General features: G+C 45.0%; 2 protein-coding genes and 1 long non-coding RNA gene across 3 annotated transcripts; all 3 read left to right on the top strand.

Moving 5' to 3' along the window:
* Nucleotides 1–128: 128 nt before the first annotated feature.
* On the top strand, nucleotides 129–1,606 carry LOC112891937 (L10-interacting MYB domain-containing protein-like). The gene is made up of 3 exons (XM_025958950.1): nucleotides 129–397; nucleotides 513–818; nucleotides 905–1,606. Exons 1-3 carry the CDS (start codon nucleotides 326–328, stop codon nucleotides 1,475–1,477), a joined length of 951 nt encoding a protein of 316 aa, XP_025814735.1. The 5' UTR covers nucleotides 129–325; the 3' UTR covers nucleotides 1,478–1,606.
* Nucleotides 1,607–1,677: 71 nt separating this feature from the next.
* Nucleotides 1,678–2,977, top strand: LOC112891940. Its single transcript, XR_003228625.1, has 3 exons — nucleotides 1,678–1,915; nucleotides 2,018–2,405; nucleotides 2,484–2,977. It is a non-coding gene; the product is annotated as an uncharacterized LOC112891940 (long non-coding RNA).
* A 12,317-nt stretch (nucleotides 2,978–15,294) lies between these two features.
* On the top strand, nucleotides 15,295–19,703 carry LOC112892550. The gene is made up of 4 exons (XM_025959690.1): nucleotides 15,295–15,344; nucleotides 15,420–15,695; nucleotides 15,769–16,037; nucleotides 19,658–19,703. The coding sequence occupies exons 1-4, from the start codon at nucleotides 15,300–15,302 to the stop codon at nucleotides 19,701–19,703; spliced, it is 636 nt and encodes a 211-aa protein (XP_025815475.1). The 5' UTR covers nucleotides 15,295–15,299.
* The last annotated feature ends 3,868 nt before the right edge of the window (nucleotides 19,704–23,571 follow it).

Raw genomic sequence — 23,571 nt, forward strand, 5'->3', positions numbered from 1 at the left:
ACGGCCGCCCCTGCTCCCCCCCTCCGCGCGGCCCACTGCTACCCCCCACCGCGTGGCCCCCTGCCCGCCCCCTACGAAAATGGAAGGCTCTGCCAGTGCTCGCTCTCCATTTGTTCCGCCGGCTCCTGCGGCCGGCCTTGGCAGCGGCGACCTCGGCGACGAAGTGGAGGAGCTAAGCTCCATCGGCGGCCGTGGCTCCATTGCCGGCCGGGCTGGATCGGGCGGCGTGGGCGGCGGCCGTGGCCGGGTTGCGTTGAGCGCCGGTCGTGGCCGTGCTGCCCTAGGCGCCGGCCGTGGACAAGGTGGCCTGGGCGCAGGCCAGGGCATGTCCGATCTTGGCAGCCAGGCCGGCGAAGAGATGGCACAGCGCAAAGGCAAGAGGAACGTGCAAGATACGGTAAAAATTTTCCTTCCTCTCGTGAAATTGTTGTTTAACTGTATAGTGAGCAGGCAACATGAGTAGAGACATATTAGCGCAGATGTTATAAAGTGGTTACTGTCATATTGATCAGGGTGATTCAATTGATTGGACTAATGCAAATACGGTGCTTATATGTTCGTTGTTTGCCAAACAAGTTAACAAAGGGAATAGACCGAACACCCATTTGAACTCAGTAGGTTATGATGAGGTCATAGAGGATTTTTTCAACCTCACAGGAATTCGTTTGTCCAAGCGGCAAACGAAGAACAAATGGGATAAGTTGAAACCCGATTTTTTAGCTTGGAGGAAATTAATGAGGAAGCAAACAGGGCCAGGATGGGATAGAGCAAGAGGTGTTATTGATATGGATGATGAGTGGTGGAAGAAGGCAAAAGCGGTGAGTTCTTGAGACTATATGTTATTTATGTTTTTTTAGGGAATTCGTTCAATTATTTTGTAGTAACACCAATTGCCTTCTTTCAGGAAATTCCAGGTTGTGGAAAGTTTAGGAAAAAACCATTGCAAAACGAGGATGATTTGTCAGTGATATTTGGTGATATAATTAATGATCAATCGGATCATTGGAATCCTATGAGCTCTAATCCCATCATTCCGCCATCTCAAGAGGTGCCTGGTGACGGTGACAGTGGTAATTTGCATGAGTTCCCTGATGATTGTGACCATGATTCTGCTATCGGGGATGAATCAGATTATCCCCAAGAGATTTCTCCTTCTCCTACCATTCTGTTGGCAAACAAAAGAAACCAACCAGCCAAGAAACCAAGAATAGGCACAGCACTAGTTATTCAAGAGCAAGTAACTAAGATTGCTGAGTCGGCCTCTTCTTTTACACCTAAAAAATTAGGTGAAGTCACTATCCAACAAGTCATGGACCTAGTGTTGGAATGTGGAGCAGGCTACGATACAGATGAGCACTATATTGCAACAGAGTTATTTGTGAAGAAGGACCAAAGGGAAATGTTCATGACCTTACCTACAAATGAGATTAGATTTAATTGGCTTCGCAGGAAGTACAATGCCAAGTATAGCAATTGAGGAATAAAATTCTTGCCATGTTTTCTTTTTCTTTATTTGAACTATTTTCATTTTATTTATGTTTTGTCATTTGGTCATTGTGGTCTGTACCAAACTATTGTCATTTCAACTATTATTGTGTGATCACTACATTTATGTGTTATCATATGTGTTACTTATTTTATTTTATTATCATATGGCCTGTTGTCTGCAGGAAAGTGAGAGTGATAGTGATGACTCTACTGATGAGAGTGAGGTCTTTTGGAATCTTGTTTTGGGTGGTGCAGAAATTGCTCAAATATATGTTGATCTCTACCTTGCTAAAAACCCACCAAGGACATCTGGTGTTAGTGGTACAGGATGGCTGCTAGAGACAATGAATACTCCTGGAGAATGCCACAGACAACTTCGTATGAGCAATGAAATATTTCTAGATCTCCATACTATGTTGGTGGAAAGGTATGGGCTGCAATCTTCTATGCACATGAGCACATATGAGATGCTTGCTATTTTCCTATACACATGTGCTGGAAATGAGTCTAATAGGAAAACTCAAAATAGATTCAAGCATTCAGGAGAAACTATTAGTAGGAAATTTGATGAGGTTCTAAATGCTTTGATGGCTATGGCAAGAGATTTTATTAGACAAAAAATCCTAACTTCTCCACAATCCATAAAGGAATAAGAGATGACAGACGTGCATATCCACACTTCAAAGATTGTATTGGCGCACTTGATGGCACTCATATCCGTGTTGCACTTTCATCTGAGGAGCAAGTGAGATATATTGGAAAAACGGGTATAGCAACTCAAAATGTTCTAGCAGTATGTGACTTTGACATGCGTTTCACTTATGTTTCCGTGGGAAACCCTGGAGCTATGCATGATACAAGTGTGCTGTACAATGCACTCAGAGTTGATAAAGATTTTTTCCCACATCCTCCACAAGGTAACATACGTGTATTTGACATTATATGTTTAACATTTACCATTAATCCATGACTCTTATTGCTTTATATAAATTTAGGAAAATACTATGTTGTGGATGCGGGATATCCGAATCATCCTGGCTACCTTGCTCCTTACAAGGGTGAAAGATATTATATACCGGAATGGCATAGAGGTACCGAACCTAAGACTCCTATGGAAAGGTTCAATCGGGTTCACTCATCTATCCGCAATGTGATTGAGCGATCTTTTGGATTATTGAAAATGAAGTGGCCAATTCTTTGGAAGATTCCACCATATCCCATGTACAAGCAAAAAATGATTGTTGTGGCTACCATGATTCTTTACAATTTCATTCGTGAGCATGGAGGTGAAGATGAAGACTTCGCTCGATTTGATCATGATCCTAATTTTATTCCTACAATACCGGAAAGATACAACAAATATGCCGTTCCACAAGCGGCGCGCGATGGTTCAACTTCCGCGGTCAATGCCCAAACTATGGATGCCTTTCGTGATGAGTTGGCCACATCACTATCTATCGCTTGGAATTCGTTTGTAATAAAATATTGATTTTGTACCATAGTTATTGCGATATTTAATATTATTTGGTTGAACAATGATATTGGAACATTATTGTAGCAGCGGAAAAAATAAACCAACCCTTCATCCAACCACCATGGGCAAAATAGACTATTCCTACCAAGTTCTCATATTTCTGGAGCTGGAGCATCACAATCTCCCAAACACGTACGTCAGCTCCAAGTTTTGCTAGAAAAGATGGAGTGGAGCTGCTAAAAAGTGGAGCTGGTGGAGTGGAGCTTGTTTTTGTGGAGTGGAGTGCTCCCAAACATGCCCTAAATCGCAGCCGCTACACACAATGCATTTATATAGTATGAAGGGATTGAGTAGTGTATCGATATGTTTTCCAGTTTTTTGCTGTGTCATAAATAAGAGCTTTGATGCCACTGACAGTAGCAGTTACTTAAAGTTTTTGCTAAATTCAATAGATAGCAATGTTGATTTATCCGAACTTGAGTTCTTAGTATTGCTTCAAATTTTGGATGAGCTACGCGGATGAGAGCAAAACAAAACAGATATGTTATTTTGGACACTTTGAAACTGCAAGTACTATGCACATGGATAAACATCATTGACATAGGGTTAGTGGGTGCTCTGCAATGGCTATGGACAAAAATCAAAGATGCAGCAAACAATAGTGATACTCCATAATATATAATATTTATATCTAATGCCTATTACTTATCACACTAGAAGCTACTTTAAATACTCATCAACCATTGTTGAAACCAAATTCATGCAAGCACTATAATTAATAACTTAGAGGCATTAATAGAAACCAATATAAGGGTGCTCATGTGAATGTATTTACTATTTACTTTGCCCTTTCTTCCTTTCCTGTTCATCCATTGTCCACCGACAAAATAGTAGCAGCCGCAGTCAAGATTAATTGACTTCAATAGCCTCTGCTGTTCTCAGCCTGAGACCAAAGAAAAAATGTGTCCTTCGCCTGTTCACTGCTACTGTACAAGTACGAAAGAGTGTGAAACCGTAGAAAAAGATTGTCCTTTCGTGGCCAGTGACAACACGGTTTTCTAACTTTCTGGTAAATTTCTAAATTCACATTTTGTTATTTTCACCACCTCTTTGCCTTAATTACAATACTAACTTCTCCTGTCCACTTGCAGAAGGCTCTCATTTTGCTCGAATAACCATATGTATATTTTAGATTTCAATTCTAAACTATGAAGCAGGATATCTCCACTCCTTTTATGAATGAGACGAGCCACTTGCAGAAGTCTTCTGTTTCCCTTGAATAACCGTATGTATATTTTAGATTTCTATCCTAGATTATGAAGCTGACAGCTACTCTCTCAGCAAATGCTAGGTCTCATTGTGATATAACCGCAAGTGCTAGAACTTCTTGTCAAGAAGCCTTGTATTTCTTTATAATGTAAGCAGTGAATTCTGATTTGTTCTTCTCCTCATTAATGTGGATCTACTAATTTGCAAATTCTATGATTCAAAATGATATTTAATTCATGAATAGATTATGACCGAACATAAACAAAGTTGATATGGGCGCGCGTAATGTACTAGTTCATTTCTCAGAACGCGCAGCCCATCACAACTGCAAATTTTTTCTCCTTTTTCCAGAGTTTCTTTCAAAAAAATATACGGAATTCCTAACTAACACTCGAGTAATTTCCAATTCTCACTCGATTTTTTGTACGCCGGTTGTTTGCCTATCGTGCCAGGCCGGCCCAGCAAGCGAGCTCGCGCTGGAGCCAGGCCCGCCACTAGTACTGCTGGACAGAGACAGGAACTCCAGGGCTCCTGCCTCCTGTGTGAGCGAGAAGGCCGAGAACAAGTGGCTCGCAGCTAGCTAGGTTTCGTTTTCACCAACGTGCATTTTGTTTGTTGTTGTGGGTTTAGCTCATTAGTGCGTGGTTATTGAAGCAAGATCAGCTAGGTTAGTTTAGATGAACCATAAAGTTCAATTTTTTCTTGTACTTGTTTTTTATCACGTGTTGTCATCTAAACCATATGTGTGTGTTTTGTATGTGTCATTTTCCATTTTCTTCTATCTCTTCTTTTTGCAGTACTATTGTTCACTGAGATGGCATGCCAGCGGTCAATCTCATGGCGACATACGTGTTTCCTGCTTGTCGCGGAGATTTTTAAGTAGTTTTTTGCATGGTGTAATTTCTTTTGGTCTGATCAAATTAGTAAAGAAGCTGTAATGTTTTGTATTTCTAAAGTATGTTTGTTGTTTTTCTTTTTTTTTCTATTGAATTATGTGTGCAAATGACCTTTCTGAAATGTTTTGACAGGACTGTTAAAGCCTTAGGGGGCCTTCTAGTTTTTTTTTTGTTGATACCATTCTAGTTTTTTTAAACAAGGTATGTATGAGGTGAAATGCAGCAGTAAGATTTTAGTGTTCTTGTTATGATCTCTTTATTACTTGATTTTCCTCAAGTCACTTTTTTGTAGTAGTGAAATGTTTGTTTTTGCTAAATCTTTAGAAAGGTGCTGCCGGTGGTGGACTCAATCAAAAATATTAGCTGTGGTGGACATAAAGGACAAACCGCATCAACCATATGATATAGGATCAGGACACAAATTAAAGGACAAACCGCACCAACCATGATATTGGATCAATAATGAATGCACGTCTTAGTAATAAACCTAGTAGCCTACACAATACGACGTCCAAAGTCCAGACTCTCAACTTAAAGTATGCAACAATGCTGGTGAACCTTATACTACATTCGCACCAACATTAGCAATTAAATCTATACCGAAAACCTTTCTCACTAAGATTATATTAGGCCCATCGTACTTCTTACGGAGGATCCACTTGTAAGGGCTAAGCGGGTACCAAAGTTTGGTAAACGACCTCGAAACCACAATTTAGAAAATGAATCTGCTCAAAAAGCCAAACTTTTTTCACCTAAACTTACCCTAGAACAACCGCAACCCCTGCTTTGTGTTTCTAATCACCTGCCTGACAAATCAGCCTCCTCCTCTCTCTTTAATTCCTTTCCTACCTCTGCAATATGTGCACATGTTAATGGAAATATCCCTACATGCATGTTTGTGATTGGCTCCAATCAACATCATCCGTGGGCAATAAATTAGGCTAAGCTTATTTTCTTTCTATCAGCTACACGTAAGAACCACACATGCATGTATGTGTTAATGGAATTAAACACCTCTACATGCATGTATGTGATGGCTAGCTCCAATCAACATCCGTTGGCAATAAATCTTCTTCCTATTAGCTGCACGTACGAACCACACATGCATGCTCGTTAGTGCTAGCCCTTCTCCGCGCAGGCGCGCCCGCCGCGCACACTCTTGGGCTTCAAGGACCCGCCCCCGACGCCGAGCCCGCCTCCGTGGTTGCGGCGCCGCCGTTCCGGAACAAGGAGAAGCTGTGCTCATCACCTGCTCCCGCCGCATCATGTGCAGGTAGATTCTCCCCTTTACTCATATCCGATCCCGTGATGAATGATTCGATTGACGTGCGTGCTTCACGCAGTTACCAACATCTGATGTAGGAGCAGGACATCCTGTGTCGCTGCTCTCTCGTGCCAAAAAGGACAGCAAGATCGAGTCGAAGCAGACTAAGAGCGCCTCCAACAGAGGCGGCAAATCGCCAGCCGATTTGGACTCGGGAGGAAACAAGAAAGAAAAAAACTAGGCTCATTTACCAATACAACTGGGCTCATGAGGTCAGAGACACTATGCTCCTCGCGAAACGTACAGCTTAGCGAGTCTGCACTCGCTAGCGTGATGCATTTTTTGCGTTCTCTATCTTCCACGTCAAATAAATGCTGATGTAAGCTGGCGATTTTGACATCTGTTGGACACGTCCTAAGGGAAACGTGCTAAACGAGCTGCTCGAGCTCAGTGCTCCATAAGGTGTGTTTGGTTTTATTTTTATTATCCATAAGTATTTTCTCCACTTATTATATTATATCTAATATATTGATCAACAAAATTGTTGTTTGTGTGATATAACTTATGTTTCTTATAAAGTTAGCAGATTGAATGAAAGACATCATTGCTCAGTATTAATAAAAAATTAATTTTATTTTTAAATAATTTTTTTAAAATACGTGCATGTAGCACCACGTGCATCTCCACAAGTAAATTAAAAAGAACAAATCGAAACGAGCCACTAAACTAAACCGATCATGCACACCGCCATGCAACTTTGATGTACGTGCACATCTATTGGGCCATGAGTCTCGCTTACATGTTATTTAGTGGATACAAATTTGGATTTTCAGTCGATTTTTCCCTTGCATGTTTGATAGGCAAATCGATTGATTTTTTGGATACTTGTCACTCAATTTTTGTTAGCTGGAAATGCTACGTGGCTTCATCCTACTGGCCTAAAAATTGAGTCACACCATTATATTTTACTCGATTGTTGTGGAGTCATTCCCTAAAATATATTGCGTTCCTTTGTTTATATACCTTCAAAAAGAAACATCAAAATAATCATATAATTATAAAAAAGGTTGTACTGTACAACACGCTCCAGTCAAAGGGATTTAGAAAAATCAATGTAAATATTAAAATTTACAATTACAAATGAAACAGATAAATTCTAAAGAAACAAAACTCTTTTTATTTTCAATGTACAAAATAATGAATTTGAAAATTATGAGAAAAATTCAGATTTTTTCATAAATTTGTAGGGTGGTTTGAATGTTGAGAGCAAAGGAACATGACATTTTGGTGATGTTTTTTCCAAAACAAAAGTCCCAATATTCAAGATGGGCTGTTGGTTGGGTGACAAAGGTATATTCTTGCAATTTTCAAACAACAAATCTAAATTTTTAACATTAACGAAAGAAGATATGTTTCCAAAATGAAATCTTTTTGTACTTGTAATTCCTTGGTTTGTACTGTTCGTTTTACATTCCATACATATTCAACAATTTAAAATAATTTATTCATACTTGAATAATGTCTTCATGTCCACTCAACGAATAAGACTTGTTTGTCTCAATGGTTTTGAAAAGTGTGTGTCGTTACAATAACATTTTTGAATATATAGTGTAGAGTATTTCATCTATCAGATATGCAAAACTATTCCGCGTCTTACTTTCTTGCATTGTTTGTTGACTAGTTCAAACTACTCTCTCTGGATCAGATGAGAAAAATGCATTTGAGTTAGATGTTGAAACCATTACTTGCAGAAAGCTGGCATAATACAACCATTTGCCGCAACAATTGATGATGTAACTAATAAATACATGATTGGTGAATATAATCACGCCAGATGCTTAGTCAAACATAGACGATGAATTTCGCACTTTGAAGCTCCAAATCTTTTTTAGGGTTGCAGCATCATGTGGAGCAAAATCTTTGTATGGAGTTTATTATCCTATCCACAAGTTGTTTTTCTAGTTTTAATAATAGCTTCTATCCCGATTTGCTACTAGTTGTTGATTACTTGTTTTCTAACTTCAAAGAATATTTAGTCAAAGAACACTTCCCTACTCCTTAAGTTCCTGCACAAATTTTACAGTCATGAAGATCTGCCTTAGGTTCACTTAACTTGGAATCACCTATACAGAAATGGCACCCCTGCTCATCTCCGGAAAAATGTTGGATCCTTCTGGTGGAGAGATGTCATGTCTGTCTGAGATAATTTCTTCATAATTGCTAAGTATAAAATTTATCAGGACTCTATTGTCTCTTTCTGGCATGATCAGTGGGACCTCGGTATTTAGAAATGGAAGTATCCACAGCTACTCTCTTTTGTGAGAAATCAAAAGGTCTCTTGTTGTTAGTTTATCTCTAGTCCAGACAACCTGAATTTTAGGCTGCCCCTTTCCTCTGAAGCTCAACAACAACTATTTGATTTAAAGGACTCTTTGGTAACAATGGATAGACTGGAATCTGATTTTGATGCTTGGCTTTACATCTGGGGATTGAATCTTTTTACAAGCAAAAAGGCTTATAAAGCTCTCTCAGGAAGTATTTTTGCCTCTCCATTGTTCAAGTGGGCTTGGAAGTCTAAGGTTCAGAACAAGCATAAATTTTTCTTCTGGCTTCTTCTGGAAGACATGCTCAATACTAGAAACATGCTGCGGAGGAGACACATATTCTTGGACTCGTATTTCTGCCCAGTTTGCATTGAATTTGTTGAAGAGACTATTTCTCATCTCTTCTTTGACTGCCCGTTTAGCCAAGCATGTTGGACCTTCCTTGGTATCTCTTGGGACTTTGATATTCCCTTTCTCGACATGATCATTCAAGCTCGACAAGCCTTTGCTTCTATTAGCTTTAGAGAAGTTGTGATGATTGCATATTGGTCCATTTGGAAACTGGTTCATTTCAAAACACAGGAATGATAATTGTCTTCGACCGGGCAGCTACTTCCTTTGCGAGATGGAGGATTTACTTCTTTGATGATTTAAAGTGGGTCACCCTTCGGGCAGGACCGCTGTTGGGAGAAAAACTTAATTGTTTTATGAGTAGTCTCTGTTGATGTTTTTCCTTTTCTTCTTAGGTGTGACGCCTTGTAAAAACTCTCACTTGTACATACCCGCCTTTTATATATAAAAAAATAGGTAGGGGGCTCCCCTGCCGAATCCCTCAAAGAAAGATAATGAAGTGTGAAAGACTGAAGGCTAAATAAGCATATATGCATTTGAAATGAGCTTTGCTTAGCCAATGAAGAATGAAGCATGAAATGACTTCTCTTAGCTGATGAATAGCGGGAAGAAGAGAAGATTGAGGAGGATGAGGAGGACAAGTCGGGCGTGGCTATGCATCCGCTTGAGGTGATAGAAAATCATGCGTTGCCTGACGGAATCATTCTCGCGCACTATGTTATGCATTATTTTTTCTAACTGTTGTTTATAAGCCCAATTAATATGGTTTTGGGATTGACCTTTTGCAAATGTGGTCCAGCTATTTCTTGGTTGTCGTGATGAGCCGGTGCGGGTATGAAAGAAAAGATAAGGTTGATGACATCATCCACATGCTTGCAAATTTAAAATTAAAAAGCCAACTCCTAAACCTTGCATCTAAATTGAACTTTGATTTTACTATTATGTTTGGATACTTTTTTAGAACATTTTTTGTTAATCTGGATTTTTTATACCTGCAAACAAACATTTGAACATTAGTAACAAAAGATTGTTTCCTACGAACAAAAGATTAAACATGACACACAAAATTATAATATACTACAAACAAAATATTTAATGTCGCGAACATGTATTTCTGTAGGATAAATAGTAGAAAGTAATTATACAAACAAATGATTGCATACGATGAACAAAATGTTGAACCTCAGAAACATATAGTTTTACAAATGAATGGATCTAAACATCAGGAACAAATAATTATGTATAGCGAAAATATTCAACATGAGAAACAAATGATTATATACAACGAATAAGATATTAGACATTAGGAAATGACTGTAAATGCATGGACTAAAATTTAACACAACTACCGATAAAGTAACATATAAAAAATCTCGGTAATTCTAAGACACAAGCGTCCGAGGCATCGCACGCCCCACCTAGGGCCCATCCTCTTATCACCCTCATCCATACATTTAGCTCCCACCATCTCACGACACAACTCATCTTTATCCTCTGCCTTCCCCCTCCTCCTTGTTCCATCTGCATCTCTCTCTTTCTCTCTCTCCCTCTCTCCCTCCCTCTCCCTCTCTCAATATGCATTCTGCTGCAAGCTATCGGTGGAACGTAGACCCTTCCCTCGCGTGCAGGATGGTTACAGCAGCAGGGCAGCCCCCTTCCCCCTCATGGATCTCTTGCGCGGAGGCACGTGGGGCACGAGACGAGACAAGCGGCTCCGACCGTCCTGCACGTCTCATGATGCGGGCTAGAAGGTGGTGGGCCGGCGAACAAGGGCGACAGCGCATCGCCAAAGGCTGCAGCTCCTCGCCGAGCTCCGTGATGTGGACGACCACCTTGTCCTCCTTCCAGCTCGAGAAAGCGTTGTGTCACAACTGATGAACATGAAGCTCAGGTCGGGTGGTCTATGGCGGCAGCAGTCATGGTGGAGGATTTTGTTGAGAGGCATGTATGTTGTGTTCCTATTGACTCAGTTGCAGAAATTCATAGCAACAGCTCTCCTTGTTGCTATAGGTCTTTGTATATGTTGCAATGGATGATTTATTTTGTTCTGACAGATTTTTCAATTTGTTTCAATTGTTGGTTGGTTTGAAGACTTCTTGATCTGGTGAAAAGCCCTACAGTTTGGGCTCGTGACAGCTGGTTTTTGATGTTGCAAATGGTGAATTTTTTTAATATTGCAATAGATGATTTCCAATGTGTCGGTATTTTTACCGTCGGCCTACCTAAGGATACCCTAAGGTAGGTGATTATTTAGTGAGGAATCGCCGGATTTGGAACTTGAAGGTAAACACAAGGACACAAGACATAAATTTAGACAGGTTCGGGCCGCTAGAGTAGCGTACTACCCTACGTCCTGTTTTGGGGTGTTGTATATTGCGCGCTGCGCTTGGTGTTATCGGTCAAAACCCGCCGGCGAGCAGCGACAGGCAACACGAGGAGCCGGGAGGCTTCCGGGACGGCTGGTGGGCCCCGGTCCCTCGGTCAACGGCCCAGTAATCCGGCGCGCGCCCTGGCCGAGAGTCGCTAGGCGTGCCACCTGATCCTGCACCCGATCAGGAAGGTATGACGTGTCAAACTCCTGCGTGCATAGACATGTGTAAAGATTAGTCCGAGCCGTGATCGGCTCGTCACCTTCCCCCCGGTATCGGCTATAAAGAGCCGATTGCATCAACACCGGGTCGGGTCTCTGGAACGTGCAGCATACGAACACACACACACATATATATATATATATATATATATATATATATATTTAAACAAGATTTGCTTCATAAATATCAATCTAATCCAACCCGCGACAACTAAGCCCTCATTGCACAATCGGAACATCCTACACGTGATTGAGCCTAACAAATACACGAAGGCATCGGAATATTGATCTGAACAGAGATCAAAGAAACAACCGAAAAGCCGATTCCTGAAACAACCTCTATTCAAGCGATAAGCCGATACAAAGCATATCATCGGATCATTCAACTCGTTTGCAAGGCCTAATCATGCACATATCGAACTAAGCCTCTAAATAAACAGAAACTAGCCATAACAGATCGGATCTACTGATAAATATGAAACAAAACATGACCGCCGTATCCATGAACGAACACGACGATCAAGCCCACGAGAGCAACGGATGAAGCATGATTAAGGTGCAAAAAGAATAAAATACTCCATGCGGGCTAAGATAAATAACGCTACTCGCCATCTACAAGGCTTCAGCACGAGCAACGTGTAAGCGAACGAGCAAGGGTGATGCTACCCCGATCACGCAGAACGTGATCGGGTCGCATGGCACTTACCCGATGAGAAACCCTAGAACAGGGGAGGCGATACGCCGAGAGTTGATGATGAACGATTCTGTCTTTCTTGTTTATTCATGGTACATATTTATAGTCCGTAGACTTGTTCTCTTTAACTAACCCTAACCTAACACGACACGAATCTTAACTGTTTATTCCTAATTTACACGGCCTTACTGGCCTCCATCATCCGCACAAAGCCCGATTCGCAAGCTTGTCGTGACTGCCTTCTAGGCCCATCTTGCTCCATGGCCCACTTCTGGCCCGGTCAAAATACGGCGATAACACATGCCCCCTTGGTTTCGGTAATGGTAATTCCGAAATCATCTTATTTTTTACGCCGCCTTGACCCTTCGTCTTCCGATCCGTACAACCATGCCCTTTCGACTTCCGATGGACGCGACTGCTCTGTGCCAGCTTCCTAGGGAACCGTTATGGTGCCGATTCATTTCACCCACTCGTTGGCTTTATAAACTTATTTCCGGCACCCTCCTTGACCATTTCCCCTCATAGCCATCGCCAATTCTTCCTCTCTTCCTTTACTATGGCCTCTTCTTCTTCTGCCTCCTCCGTCATCTCTTATGAATCCGAATCCTCTCGAGAGCCGACTCCAGAATAAGACCCAATCGCCACTTATGAGGTCTGTGCCCCCCTGCATTGGGATGCAGAGGAATGGGACTTCCTTTACCAATCAGAGGATGATGAATCCCTGACTGATGGCGAGGATCTCGCACTCCTCCTCGGGGCCGAGCTGGAGGAAGATGAAGACGATGCAACTTGGGGAGAGGACCTTTCTCTCTCAGAGGAGAAAACCGATTCCATCTCCTCCGAGGAAGATCCGATGGCAGGTACCTTCCTTTTTGACAGGTCATCGGACGACACTTCCGACGGCCGCGAAGGAGCTGAAGACGATGACAGCTTTACCAGCAGCAGCGGCGGGGACGACAACGATAGCCGCAGCGATAGCAGCAGCAGTGGCACTAGCATTGCTCCACCGTCCAAGCGCCGCAAGACCTCTGGTGTGTACTGGTGGTAGACCGTAGCATCCCTACCAGGTCATCTTTAGGAGTAGTTAGCTCCTCTTTTGTTTTTACTGCCTCGCTATGAATGTAATCCGCTTTTGTATCAGCAACTCTTCTCGCGCACAATAATATGTTCAAAAGCCGATGGCAACGCATCGGCCTTAGGATATACCGATCCGGATCCGACATAGCCCCTTCAATTTACTTTACCCTCTGTCGGCCTTTCAATTCAACGCACATCTCTGTAGATTCTGGGATCCAAGTCAACTCCGATTTTCTTTTCGCTCACAAACCCTAGCCGCAAGATCCTCCCTGGTCCTTGAGACACACATCCGATCTTGCGCCGCCAAACCTAGATCCACTCTCCAGGGTCTCGATTCAAGATTCCCGATGGCGGAATCTTCGCGTACCGCCGCCGCCGCCTTTGGTTTGAAGGTAAACTCCGACCCCCATTAATTTAATGCGGCATCCGCAAATTTTACTGCGCGGTTAAATGACTCTTTCCTCGGCAATCTTGATTTCTTGGGGTTTTTTCAGGCTTCCGATATCTTCTTACCGCACCCTTCTTCCCCCAATTCTTTCTGCCTTGGACCTCGTTCCTACGAGAAACCCATAGATCTGATCTCGTGCGAAGCCAACTGAATCCCCTTTGTGAGTCAGGATATAGACCTAGAATCTTGGTCGGATAGCCTCCGCGCCTGGCCAAATCCCCCTGAAGGTTGGATAGTTTGGTACAACGGAGTAGCGAACACCTACCAGCCCTTATGGGAATCAATCGGGATAGCCGATGCTCTGTCTCTGTCCCTTTCCCCCCTTGAAAAAGATGAGAACCTTCTGAAGACCATCGGCTATTTCTGGTCTGACGCCTTGAACTGTTTCCTCTTCGGGCATAGCCCATTGGCACCAACATTGCTAGATGTTGTGATGATCACCGGCCTAGACGTATCATCAGCTTGCCCTTCTGCCTACAGCCTCCATGTAGTCCCTTACAAACTGTCTTCCAAAACTGAATGTACTAACTGGAGCACATACCTGAGCCAACACCAGAAGAGCAAAGGCCCTGTATCGGAGAAGGAGCACACGGCCTTTCTAAACCTATGGCTTGAACACTTCCTCTTCTGTGGCCCTTCCCTTGCCCCGACCAAGAACTACCTTTCCTTGGCTTATGAGCTGGCCAAGGGTCAACCTATTGGCCTCGGTAGACTTTTTTTGGGGGAACTTTACAGATATCTCCATCTGATGACTTCTAGCCTCCTTTCTCAGAAGAAGATCAGAACTGGTGGCTCATGGTGGTTCATTCAGTTGTGGGCTCGTCTTTATTTCCAAAGTTCTGACCCTGATTTCCCTTCCTTAGTCGGCAATTCCTTCCCTGATCTGAGTGGGAGACTGATTAGGTGTACTAGTTTCGGGCAGGCCTTATACAATCTCCCTGGTGGGAAATTGAATCCTCTAAGCGCTTCCCGCTGGTTCAAGATTTTCTATAAAGGCCTTGATAACCCAAACTTTCTTCCTTATGCCAATTCTGAACTCTTCGAGAACCCGGCTGCCTTCCGATTAGCCGATATTGACTGTGACGCTGACACTAGGCGCCTTTACTCCATTATGGTTCGGCCCTGTCTTCTCCCAGTTGGCATGAGTACTTCTAATCGGATCCTCTGGTTATGAGTTTTACCAGCCGGTCGTAGCAGCCCGGCAGTTTGGTCTTGCGCAGGTGCCTCCCCACTTCCTTCTCCACCTGTTGACATCAAACAGGGTGGACCTCCCTGACGCTCTGACCGCCCAAAGATGCTATAGCCTGTTTACAGACCTTTCCTTATCTGTCCCTGCCAATTTTACCTTTACCTCTTCGGCTGTCGACTTTGAGGGATGGTGGACGATGTGGAAAACTCACATTTTCCGAAGAGCTCTGGGTCCGATGCTACAGCAGATTCACCCCGAGTATGACATTCCCGCTGGAGAGGTACCGACTTTTGGATTAACGTTCCTTCTTTAAACTTTGCTAGATCCTTCCTGAATCCATTTTCTGTTTCTGCAGCAAGAAGACGGCCCAGAGCCGATGAACGAGGATGGATCGCCTTTTTGTTTCCGGGCGGTTGCTCCTGTGGTCCTCTTTGGCAGGAATGCACCCCCTCCTTCAAAAAGTGTGATGCAGATTCAGCCGAGCACCGTTAAATTGACCCCCAAGCGAAAACGACTTTCTGAAGCTGCTGCCCCCCGGGCCCGCACTAAGACGAGGAAGATTCTTGTCAAAAAGGTCCGGAAGGAAGCTGCGCCGTCCTCCCCTAATCCATCATCTCCAGTCATCAACCAGGTTTGGCCCCTCCTCCCGCTTTGCAATCGGGTTTTGTTCATGTCTCCTTTGATGTTGCTCTCTTCTCTTGTAGCCTGCCGTTGTAGAAGTCTCCAGCGGGGAGGAGCCCCCATGCCAGAAAGGCTCATCTTCGGAAGTGCCAGAGGATGTGGATGCGCCTATCAGGGCCTTGATCACTCTCCGTGATCCCGGTGCAACAATCTTGGAGGACCCTTCTGTATCGGCTGTTGTCCCAGCTGCTTCGCCAAGTCTGCAGGCGCCGGTCGTGACTACATCCCTCGTTGGCCCCTGTTTGAAGGATCCTCTCCCGCCTCAGCTACTGCCGATTCCCCTGCACGAGAGGTACGCCCAGCAGAGCCGATCGCCATCTCATCGGCTGTTGCTCCCGCAGAGCCGACTGCTACCCCGTCGGTTGTCGCTTCTTCCTCTGGAGGTGCGGTTCATGTGGCCCCTGCCGCCACCGTTTATTCCTTGGAGGGAACGTACTCCGGGAGCCGATCGCCCCTTCGTTGGCCATCGCCACTTCCCTTTCAGGACAGGTATGCCTTTTCTTTGTAACTATTTTGGTCTTCTCCTCAATGCCTGTCTCACCCTCTTTTCCTCCAGAACCTGGACCTTTCAGAGCCCTTGCGTTCGACCCTGCCTCGATCGGGTCGACCATATTGGAGGCTGATGACTCTCCCTCGGGCCTGACCAGCACTGCCGATCAACTTCTCCGCGTGAAGGATCTTCTGTCGGGTCCAATCTCCGCCCTGATTCAGGATTCCAGTGCAGTCAAGCAAATTCTCGACGAGGTCAACTCCCAGCTCCCTGTGAGCTCCAGGTCAAGCTCTTCCGGCCGGGTATCTTTCTTCCTTCCAAGCAAAAGTGGCAGAAGCTCGCCGCAGGATCGAGACTCGGCGTTCCCAATCGCTCCTAAGGACCATCATCGCTGAGATGTGTCAGTCGATCAACAAGAAGAAGGCCGCACTCGACGCTAAGGTCGACACATCTGCTTCCGCCCATCGGCTTCGCCTCTTGGAGAAAGAACTGGAAGACCTTGAAGCTAAGGTCCGGGCCACCAAGCACGCATCCAGGAGGAGAAGGATCTCATCGCGGGTTCCAAGCAGGAGGCAGAAGTTTTGACTGCCGATCTGAAGACGGACTTGGCCGAGCTGAACAGCTTGAGCAAACAGGTGGTGCCAGGGGCGGATGAAGAGGATGAAGCGGTACTTGCTGAGGTTGACCGTATCCGCCTTGATGCTATCGCTGCTATTGACGCTTTCCTTCAGCAGTCCTGCCCAGATAAACTTTGTGTTTTTATGTAGTGAACCCATTGTGTTTTTATGTAGTGAACCTAAAGTCGATGGTGGCACATCGGCTGTTTGACAATCTGTGATACTTGATTGCCGTAAGCGCACTTCTAAAGTCGATGGCACTGCATCGGCTGTTCTAATCCTTTCCGTTTCCTGTCTTGCCACCAAAATCGGCGGTACTTAGCTTGCTGGCTGCATCGGCTTGTGGCCTGATGGGTGCCATCGGCTTCATTATTCGTTAGCCCACATACTTGGGAAATATTTCTTAAGGTGTTGGCCGTTGACTGCTACTGGAAACTTAACGCCGTCCAATTCTTCAAGCATGTTGCGTTCCCCGGTAGGACCTGATCAACCCTGTATGGCCCGTGCCAGTTTGGGGACCACTTGCCATATGCCGCGTCTTTAGTTCCCAATGGTAATACTGCTTCCCAAACCAAGTCTTCTACTTGAAATTCCTTTGGCTTAACCTTTTTATTATATGCACGGGCTACTTTAGCCTTATTCTCCTTAATCTTCTCTAATGACCATAGCCTGAGTTCCGTGAGATCTTCCACATTATCACTCATCAAGTAGAATATTCTTCAGCGGATAAATCATTCTGGAATTCTACGCGCCTTGATCCGGCCGTAACCTCCCATGGTAACACGGCCTCCTGCCGTAGACCAAGTGGTAAGGAGAAGTTTTTGTCCCCCGTGACATGATATACGGTATGCCCAGAGTGCTTCTGATAAGACCTCGTGCCAGCGTCTGGGGTATTCATCAATCTTCCTTTTGATCAACTTGATAAGACTCTGATTGGACGCTTCGGCCTGTCCATTCGCCTGAGCATAATATGGAGACGATCTAATCAGCTTGATTCCTATATCAGCAGCAAACTTCTTGAATTCTTCTGAAATAAAAACCGAGCCACCATCTGTTGTAATAGTCTGCGGAATCCCGAATCTATGAATGACGTGTTCTTGACGAACTGAATAACATCCTTGGATGCCACCGATTTCATTGGGACGCTTCCACCCATTTGGTAAAATAATCTATGATAGCTAGAATGAACTGTGACCCTTGCTAGATGGAGGATTAATTTTGCCGATCATGTCCATACCCCAGCCTCTGAACGGCCATGGTTTAATGATGGGGTTCATTACGGACGCGCACCATCTGGATCTTTCCGAACCTCTGACATGCTTGACACCCTCTATAATACTTAAAACAATCTTCAAGCATGGTAGCCAGTAGTACCCTGATCGCCTGATTAGCCACTTCATCTTGTGGGCCGACTGATGAGTCCCACACGTTCCTTCATGAACTTCATGCAGGAGCCGATTGGATTCAACTGGCCCCAAACACTTAAGCAATAACCCTTCTAAGGTCCTGTAAAACATATCATCCCCTATGAGGACATATTTCATAGCTTTGTATCGTATCCTCTTGGGTGCCCCCCGAGCCGAATCCTTCAAGTAGTTGAAGATATCGGCTCTCCAATCTCCCTGGTCAGGAAATATACCTGATGATTTGACCCATCGGCTTTATACCCTGAGGCCAGCTGCGCTAGATCATTGGCTTCGGCATTCCTGAGCTCTAGGTATCCAATAAAAATTAATGTACCTGAACTGAGCTATTAGCTCCTGGCATTGAACCCACATTGGGAACAGCAGCTCACTTTCGCATCTGTATTCTTCTATAAGCTGGGAAATAACCAATTTTGAATCTCCAAAAACCTCCACTGCTTCGGCTCCGGCATCTAGAAGTAACTCCATGCCTTTACGTACCGCCTCATATTCTGCAAGATTGTTGGTACAGGCGACAGGTAATCTGATCGAGAAAGAATACGTTGCCCCCCGAGGCGATACCAGTAAGACGCCAATGCCGCATCCATCTCCACAAACTGATCCGTCGAAGTACATAGCCCAGGCTCGTATAGAAAGTGCTGCTATATTGGTGTTAACCCTCTCAGCAATGAGATCCGCTAACGCCTGCCCTTTAACCGCTTTTGCAGGTTGATATCGGATATCAAATTCTGATAACGCAAACATCCATTTCCCCAATTGGCCTTTCAATACAGGAGCCGATAGCATGTGTTTTATGACATCCGATTTGCAGATGACGATTACTTCAGCTGATAGCAGAATATGGAGAAGCTTGGTGCATGTAAAAAATAAACACAAACAAAGTTTTTCCATATCGGGGTACCTTGTTTCTGCATCCAACAACCTTCTGCTGAGATAAAATACCACCCTCTCTTTGCCATCATAGAATTGTACCACCACTGAAGCAATAGAAGTGTCACCAACTGATAAATATATATAGAATGGTCTATCTGTTGTGGTGGCACCAACACAGGCGGTTTCGACAAATATTCTTTGATTTCTTCGAATGCCCGTTGCTGTTCTGCCCCCCAGTGGAACTCAGCACTGGTTCTAGTCTTGACTAACTCCATAAAAGGCTCAATTCGCCCGGACAAATTAGAGATAAACCTTCTGACAAAGTTAATCTTACCAATGAGCTGCTGGAGCTCTTTCTTGGTGGTGGGTGGCACCATGGTGCGTACAGCTTCCTGACTTTTTAGGCCAATTTCTATTCCTCTTTCATGAACCAGAAATCCCAGAAACTGCCCAGCCGACACGCCAAAAGCGCATTTTTTTGGGTTCATCCTGAGCCCGAACTTTCTAGTTCGTTCCAGAACCCGCCGCAGATCGTCCAGATGTCCCTCGACTGATGCGGATTTTACCACGACGTCGTCGATATAAATCTCCACTAGGTTGCCAATCAGATCATGGAAGATGTGGTTCATAGCCCGCTGATACGTCGCACCAGCATTCTTCAAGCCGAAAGTCATAACCACATACTCGAACAAACCCACCGCTCCAGGCACTCTAAACGCAGTCTTGTGTATATCTTCAGGGGCCATGAAGATCTGATTATAACCTGCATTACCATCCATGAAACTTAAAATCTTGTGGCCGGCGGCAGCATTGATCAATGTCTCTGCAATGGGCATCGGGTATTCATCCTTCGGAGTGGCTCTATTGAGATCCCTGAAATCCACGCACACCCTCCATCGGCCGTCTTTCTTTTGTACGGGCACAACGCTGGAGATCATTCACGTACCTACAAGTCCTGATAAATCCAGCTTCCAACATCTTTTCTATTTCTTTCTTTACTTCAACCAGGACTTCGGCTTTCATCTGCCGTGTCCGCTGTTGGAATGGTCGAAATCCGCCCTTAAGAGGGAGCCGATGCTCGACTATACTCCTATCTAGCCTAGGCATCTCTGTGTAATCCCAGGCGAAGCAATCGGCATATCCCTTCAGCAAAGCTATCATCAGCTCTCGTAGTGACGGGTGTAACTTCCTACTTATGAACGTTGGTCGTGGCTTATCCCCAGGACCAATATCTATCTCCTCAAGTCCGTCAGCCGATGTGAAACCATACCCTAGCTTCCCTTCCTCTATTAGATCGATGCTGCAGGTGGAAAAGGAATACAATACACAAAAACTCGGCCGATTGTTAAGGTCAGCCGCTCTACGCATCCCATTATTTTCCAAATTTTTATAAAAAGAACAAGGCCGGCTGCCAACGCTGGCCATATCATAACAACTATGTAAAACACTTGTCTTTACAAAATCGATTTTTTGGGGCCGATTGCAGGAATCGGCCTCTATAGCTTTGCTACAACGTGTCGCTCCTTGCAGTTCTTTTACTCTGTGAGGCCGGTGGATAAGACCAGCCTTACACCGTTTTTTGTAGCCTCAATGCGGTCACACCCTTCTAGGCTCATCCCTGAGATCGGCTCTTGGTCCTCTGCATCCCAAATACTCATGGCAGCATGCGAAATTTCGATCGAGTCGTCTGCCTGGACCACTTCCACCTCATCTCCATCCCATTGGATCAAACATTGATGCATTGTGGAAGGGATGCAACAGTTGGTGTGGATCCAATCCCTGCCAAGTAAAACATTGTAGGTGCTCTTGCTATTGACGACGAAGAACGAAGTCGAGACGGTTTTGTTTCCAATGGTGAGTTCCACACTGAGGACACCCTGGGCTTCTGAAGTCTGCCCATTGAAATCACTTAGCGTGACATTGGTCTTGATTAAATTTGCAGTGGACCGCCCCAAACGGCGCAGGACTGAGTATGGCATGATGTTGACCGCCGCTCCCGTATCCACCAACATCTTATTAACGGGCTGACCATTAATAAACCCTTTGAGATATAGGGCCTTCAGGTGCTTGTAGTTCTTAGCTTGCGGCTTCTCGAATATCACCGGCGGAGGTCCCAAATCAAGTTGGGCTACCGATGGCTCCTCCTGGGTCCGAGCATGGAACTCTGCAGGAAGTATGAAAACCAGATGTGCATCAGCCGATACCTTCTTATCGGCTTTTGTTGACTTGGGCCGCCATTCCTTCCTGGGCGGGCGCGACTCCTTTTCCTGCACATAATGAACTTGTTCTGCCAAATCCGGTCGCGCCTTCCTTAAGGTCTCGACGTACTTGGCTTCGGCCTCCTCCAAACTACGCAGCCGCTGAACCCTGCGCTTCTGGGAACGATTAAGTCCATCGGGGCACCAACGTGGATGGTGATACCTATCTTCTTCTTCGTCCTCCTTTCGTGGTGACCGAACCCGCACTTGCCGGATTGGGGCAGGTCCCATCCGCTGGAAAACCGAATCCCTTGTTTCTGGCCTCCTTGGTCCACACTCTGGGCAATCCCTGATAGTAGGCAGTCGGCTCATACCTGAATCCCAACAGTACCTGAAGAACGGGCAGTGCCAATGATCGCGGGCGTCTTCGTGCTTCCTTAGGCGCTTCCCGGTGCGGCGCTCATACTCCTCTTCTTGAGGTTCCCGATGGAGGCGCTGCTGGTACTGGTATTCGTATTTCCTGAGAAGATCAGAAGAAGTTGGCCGTTGATTCCTTACGTACCTTACTTGCCTTTCTGTAACATATTCCTTCTTTACTTTTTGGGGCCGATTGCTAGGATCAGCCTCTCCGTCCTTGCTCTGTCGACGTGATGCCACCCCCGCCATGTTGATGCCAAGCGCGAAGTCCAGTTGTCGCCTTGCCGTCCGATCGTGACTTTCCACCATATTGACACCAGGGAACGGCTGAGTGTCAACTTTCATGGCGGTCTGGCCTAGGATCAATCAGCCCTGCTCAATAGCCGATTGGATCTGCCGACGGAGCTCCTTACAGTCGCTTGTGCTGTGGGTAAAAGAATCATGCCATTTACAATATGATCTTCCTTTCAACTCCTGCGCTGTGGGGGGTTTGTATCCTTCTGGAAACGTCTACTGCTTTTCTTTCAATAATAAATTGAAAATCTGTTCCACTTTGCTTACATCAAAATCGAACCCCTTTGCCGGTCCTGTTTGCTTTACCCACTTGCACGATACGGGATTTGCGCCACGAGCCCATTCTGCAACCGATACTTCCGCTTCTTCCCCGGAGTCATCGGCTTCTTCAGTATCAGCTAGCGCTACTTGGCGCTTAAACTTTTCTTGGTACAGCTCAGGGTGACGCTGCTCGTGCGTCGTCAACTTCTGGACGAGATGCGCCAAAGAAGTGAATTCCAATTGAAAAGCCAGATCCCTAATCAGCTTCAATAACCCTAGCGACGCCAATTCTACGGCTTCCTTTTCTGAAATCCGTGTCGAATAACATCTATTCTTCATTTCCCTGAAGCGTCGAATGAATTCTGCCACAGTTTCTCCATGCTTCTGTCGCATCTGCGCCAGGTCAGCGATCCCTGCTTACGCAGCTTCTGAATGATACTAAATATGAAATTGTTCTTCCAACTGTTTCCATGTACGGATGGAGTCAGGACCTAATGACGTGTACCATCCGAAGGCCGATCCCGTGAGCGACTGCGAAAAGAACCTTACTCGTAGTGGATCCGATACAGAAATCATACCTAACTGTGCCAAATATCGGCTCACGTGTTCGATAGAACTAGAACCTTCTGCACCACTGAATTTGGTGAACTCAGGGAGCCGATACTTTGGTGGCAATGGAATTAGATCATAATCGCTTGGATACGGCTTTGTATAGCCGACCGCTCTCCTCTTTGGCAAAATGCCAAACTGATCCCTTAGAATGGCGCCAATTTGTTCCGCTGTTTGAAGCCCGGGGGCCGAGTGCATACTATCGTGGCTCGGCCCTGTAGCATAAGTTGCTAGCCATGCTTGTTTATCCGCGTCAGCTCCAGAAACCCCTCCAGCTACTTTCTGTGAGAGATGCATCGGGTTATTGCTATCCGGAATGTATGCACACATGTAGCCATGTGGGATTTCCTTGGGTGGCTCGTTGAAGAACTGGTGGTCCGTGGGATCACCCCCCACTTTGTAAACCACATAAGCTGGAGCACCGTGTAATTCCGCCGCTGCAAGCGCATAAGGCAATGGGGGTCTGGTCTGGAATGGCAACTCTCCCTTATGGCTTCCCAGAGCAGGCCCAGTCGGAGAATGTTGGTGCTTCATAATTTCTTGGACCACCCGTAAAGCTACACGCTCGAAAGCATTAACCAAACTTTCAGAATGCCGGTGCAACGAATGAGCCACCGCATAATTCACCTCTTGCCGCAGAGCT

The sequence above is a fragment of the Panicum hallii genome, chromosome 5 (assembly GCF_002211085.1).
Source record: "Panicum hallii strain FIL2 chromosome 5, PHallii_v3.1, whole genome shotgun sequence".
NCBI lineage: Eukaryota > Viridiplantae > Streptophyta > Magnoliopsida > Poales > Poaceae > Panicum > Panicum hallii.

Excerpts from the sequence above, each read along its gene's own strand:
- LOC112891937 (XM_025958950.1), top strand. The coding sequence starts at position 326 with ATGTCCGATCTTGGCAGCCAGGCCGGCGAAGAGATGGCACAGCGCAAA. Across the intron at positions 398-512 it reads AGAGGAACGTGCAAGATACG|GGTGATTCAATTGATTGGAC; the intron begins GTAAAAATTTTC and ends CATATTGATCAG. Across the intron at positions 819-904 it reads GGTGGAAGAAGGCAAAAGCG|GAAATTCCAGGTTGTGGAAA; the intron begins GTGAGTTCTTGA and ends GCCTTCTTTCAG.
- LOC112892550 (XM_025959690.1), top strand. The coding sequence starts at position 15,300 with ATGCTACAGCAGATTCACCCCGAGTATGACATTCCCGCTGGAGAG. Across the intron at positions 15,345-15,419 it reads ATGACATTCCCGCTGGAGAG|CAAGAAGACGGCCCAGAGCC; the intron begins GTACCGACTTTT and ends CTGTTTCTGCAG. Across the intron at positions 16,038-19,657 it reads CCGATTCCCCTGCACGAGAG|TTCGTTCCAGAACCCGCCGC; the intron begins GTACGCCCAGCA and ends CGAACTTTCTAG.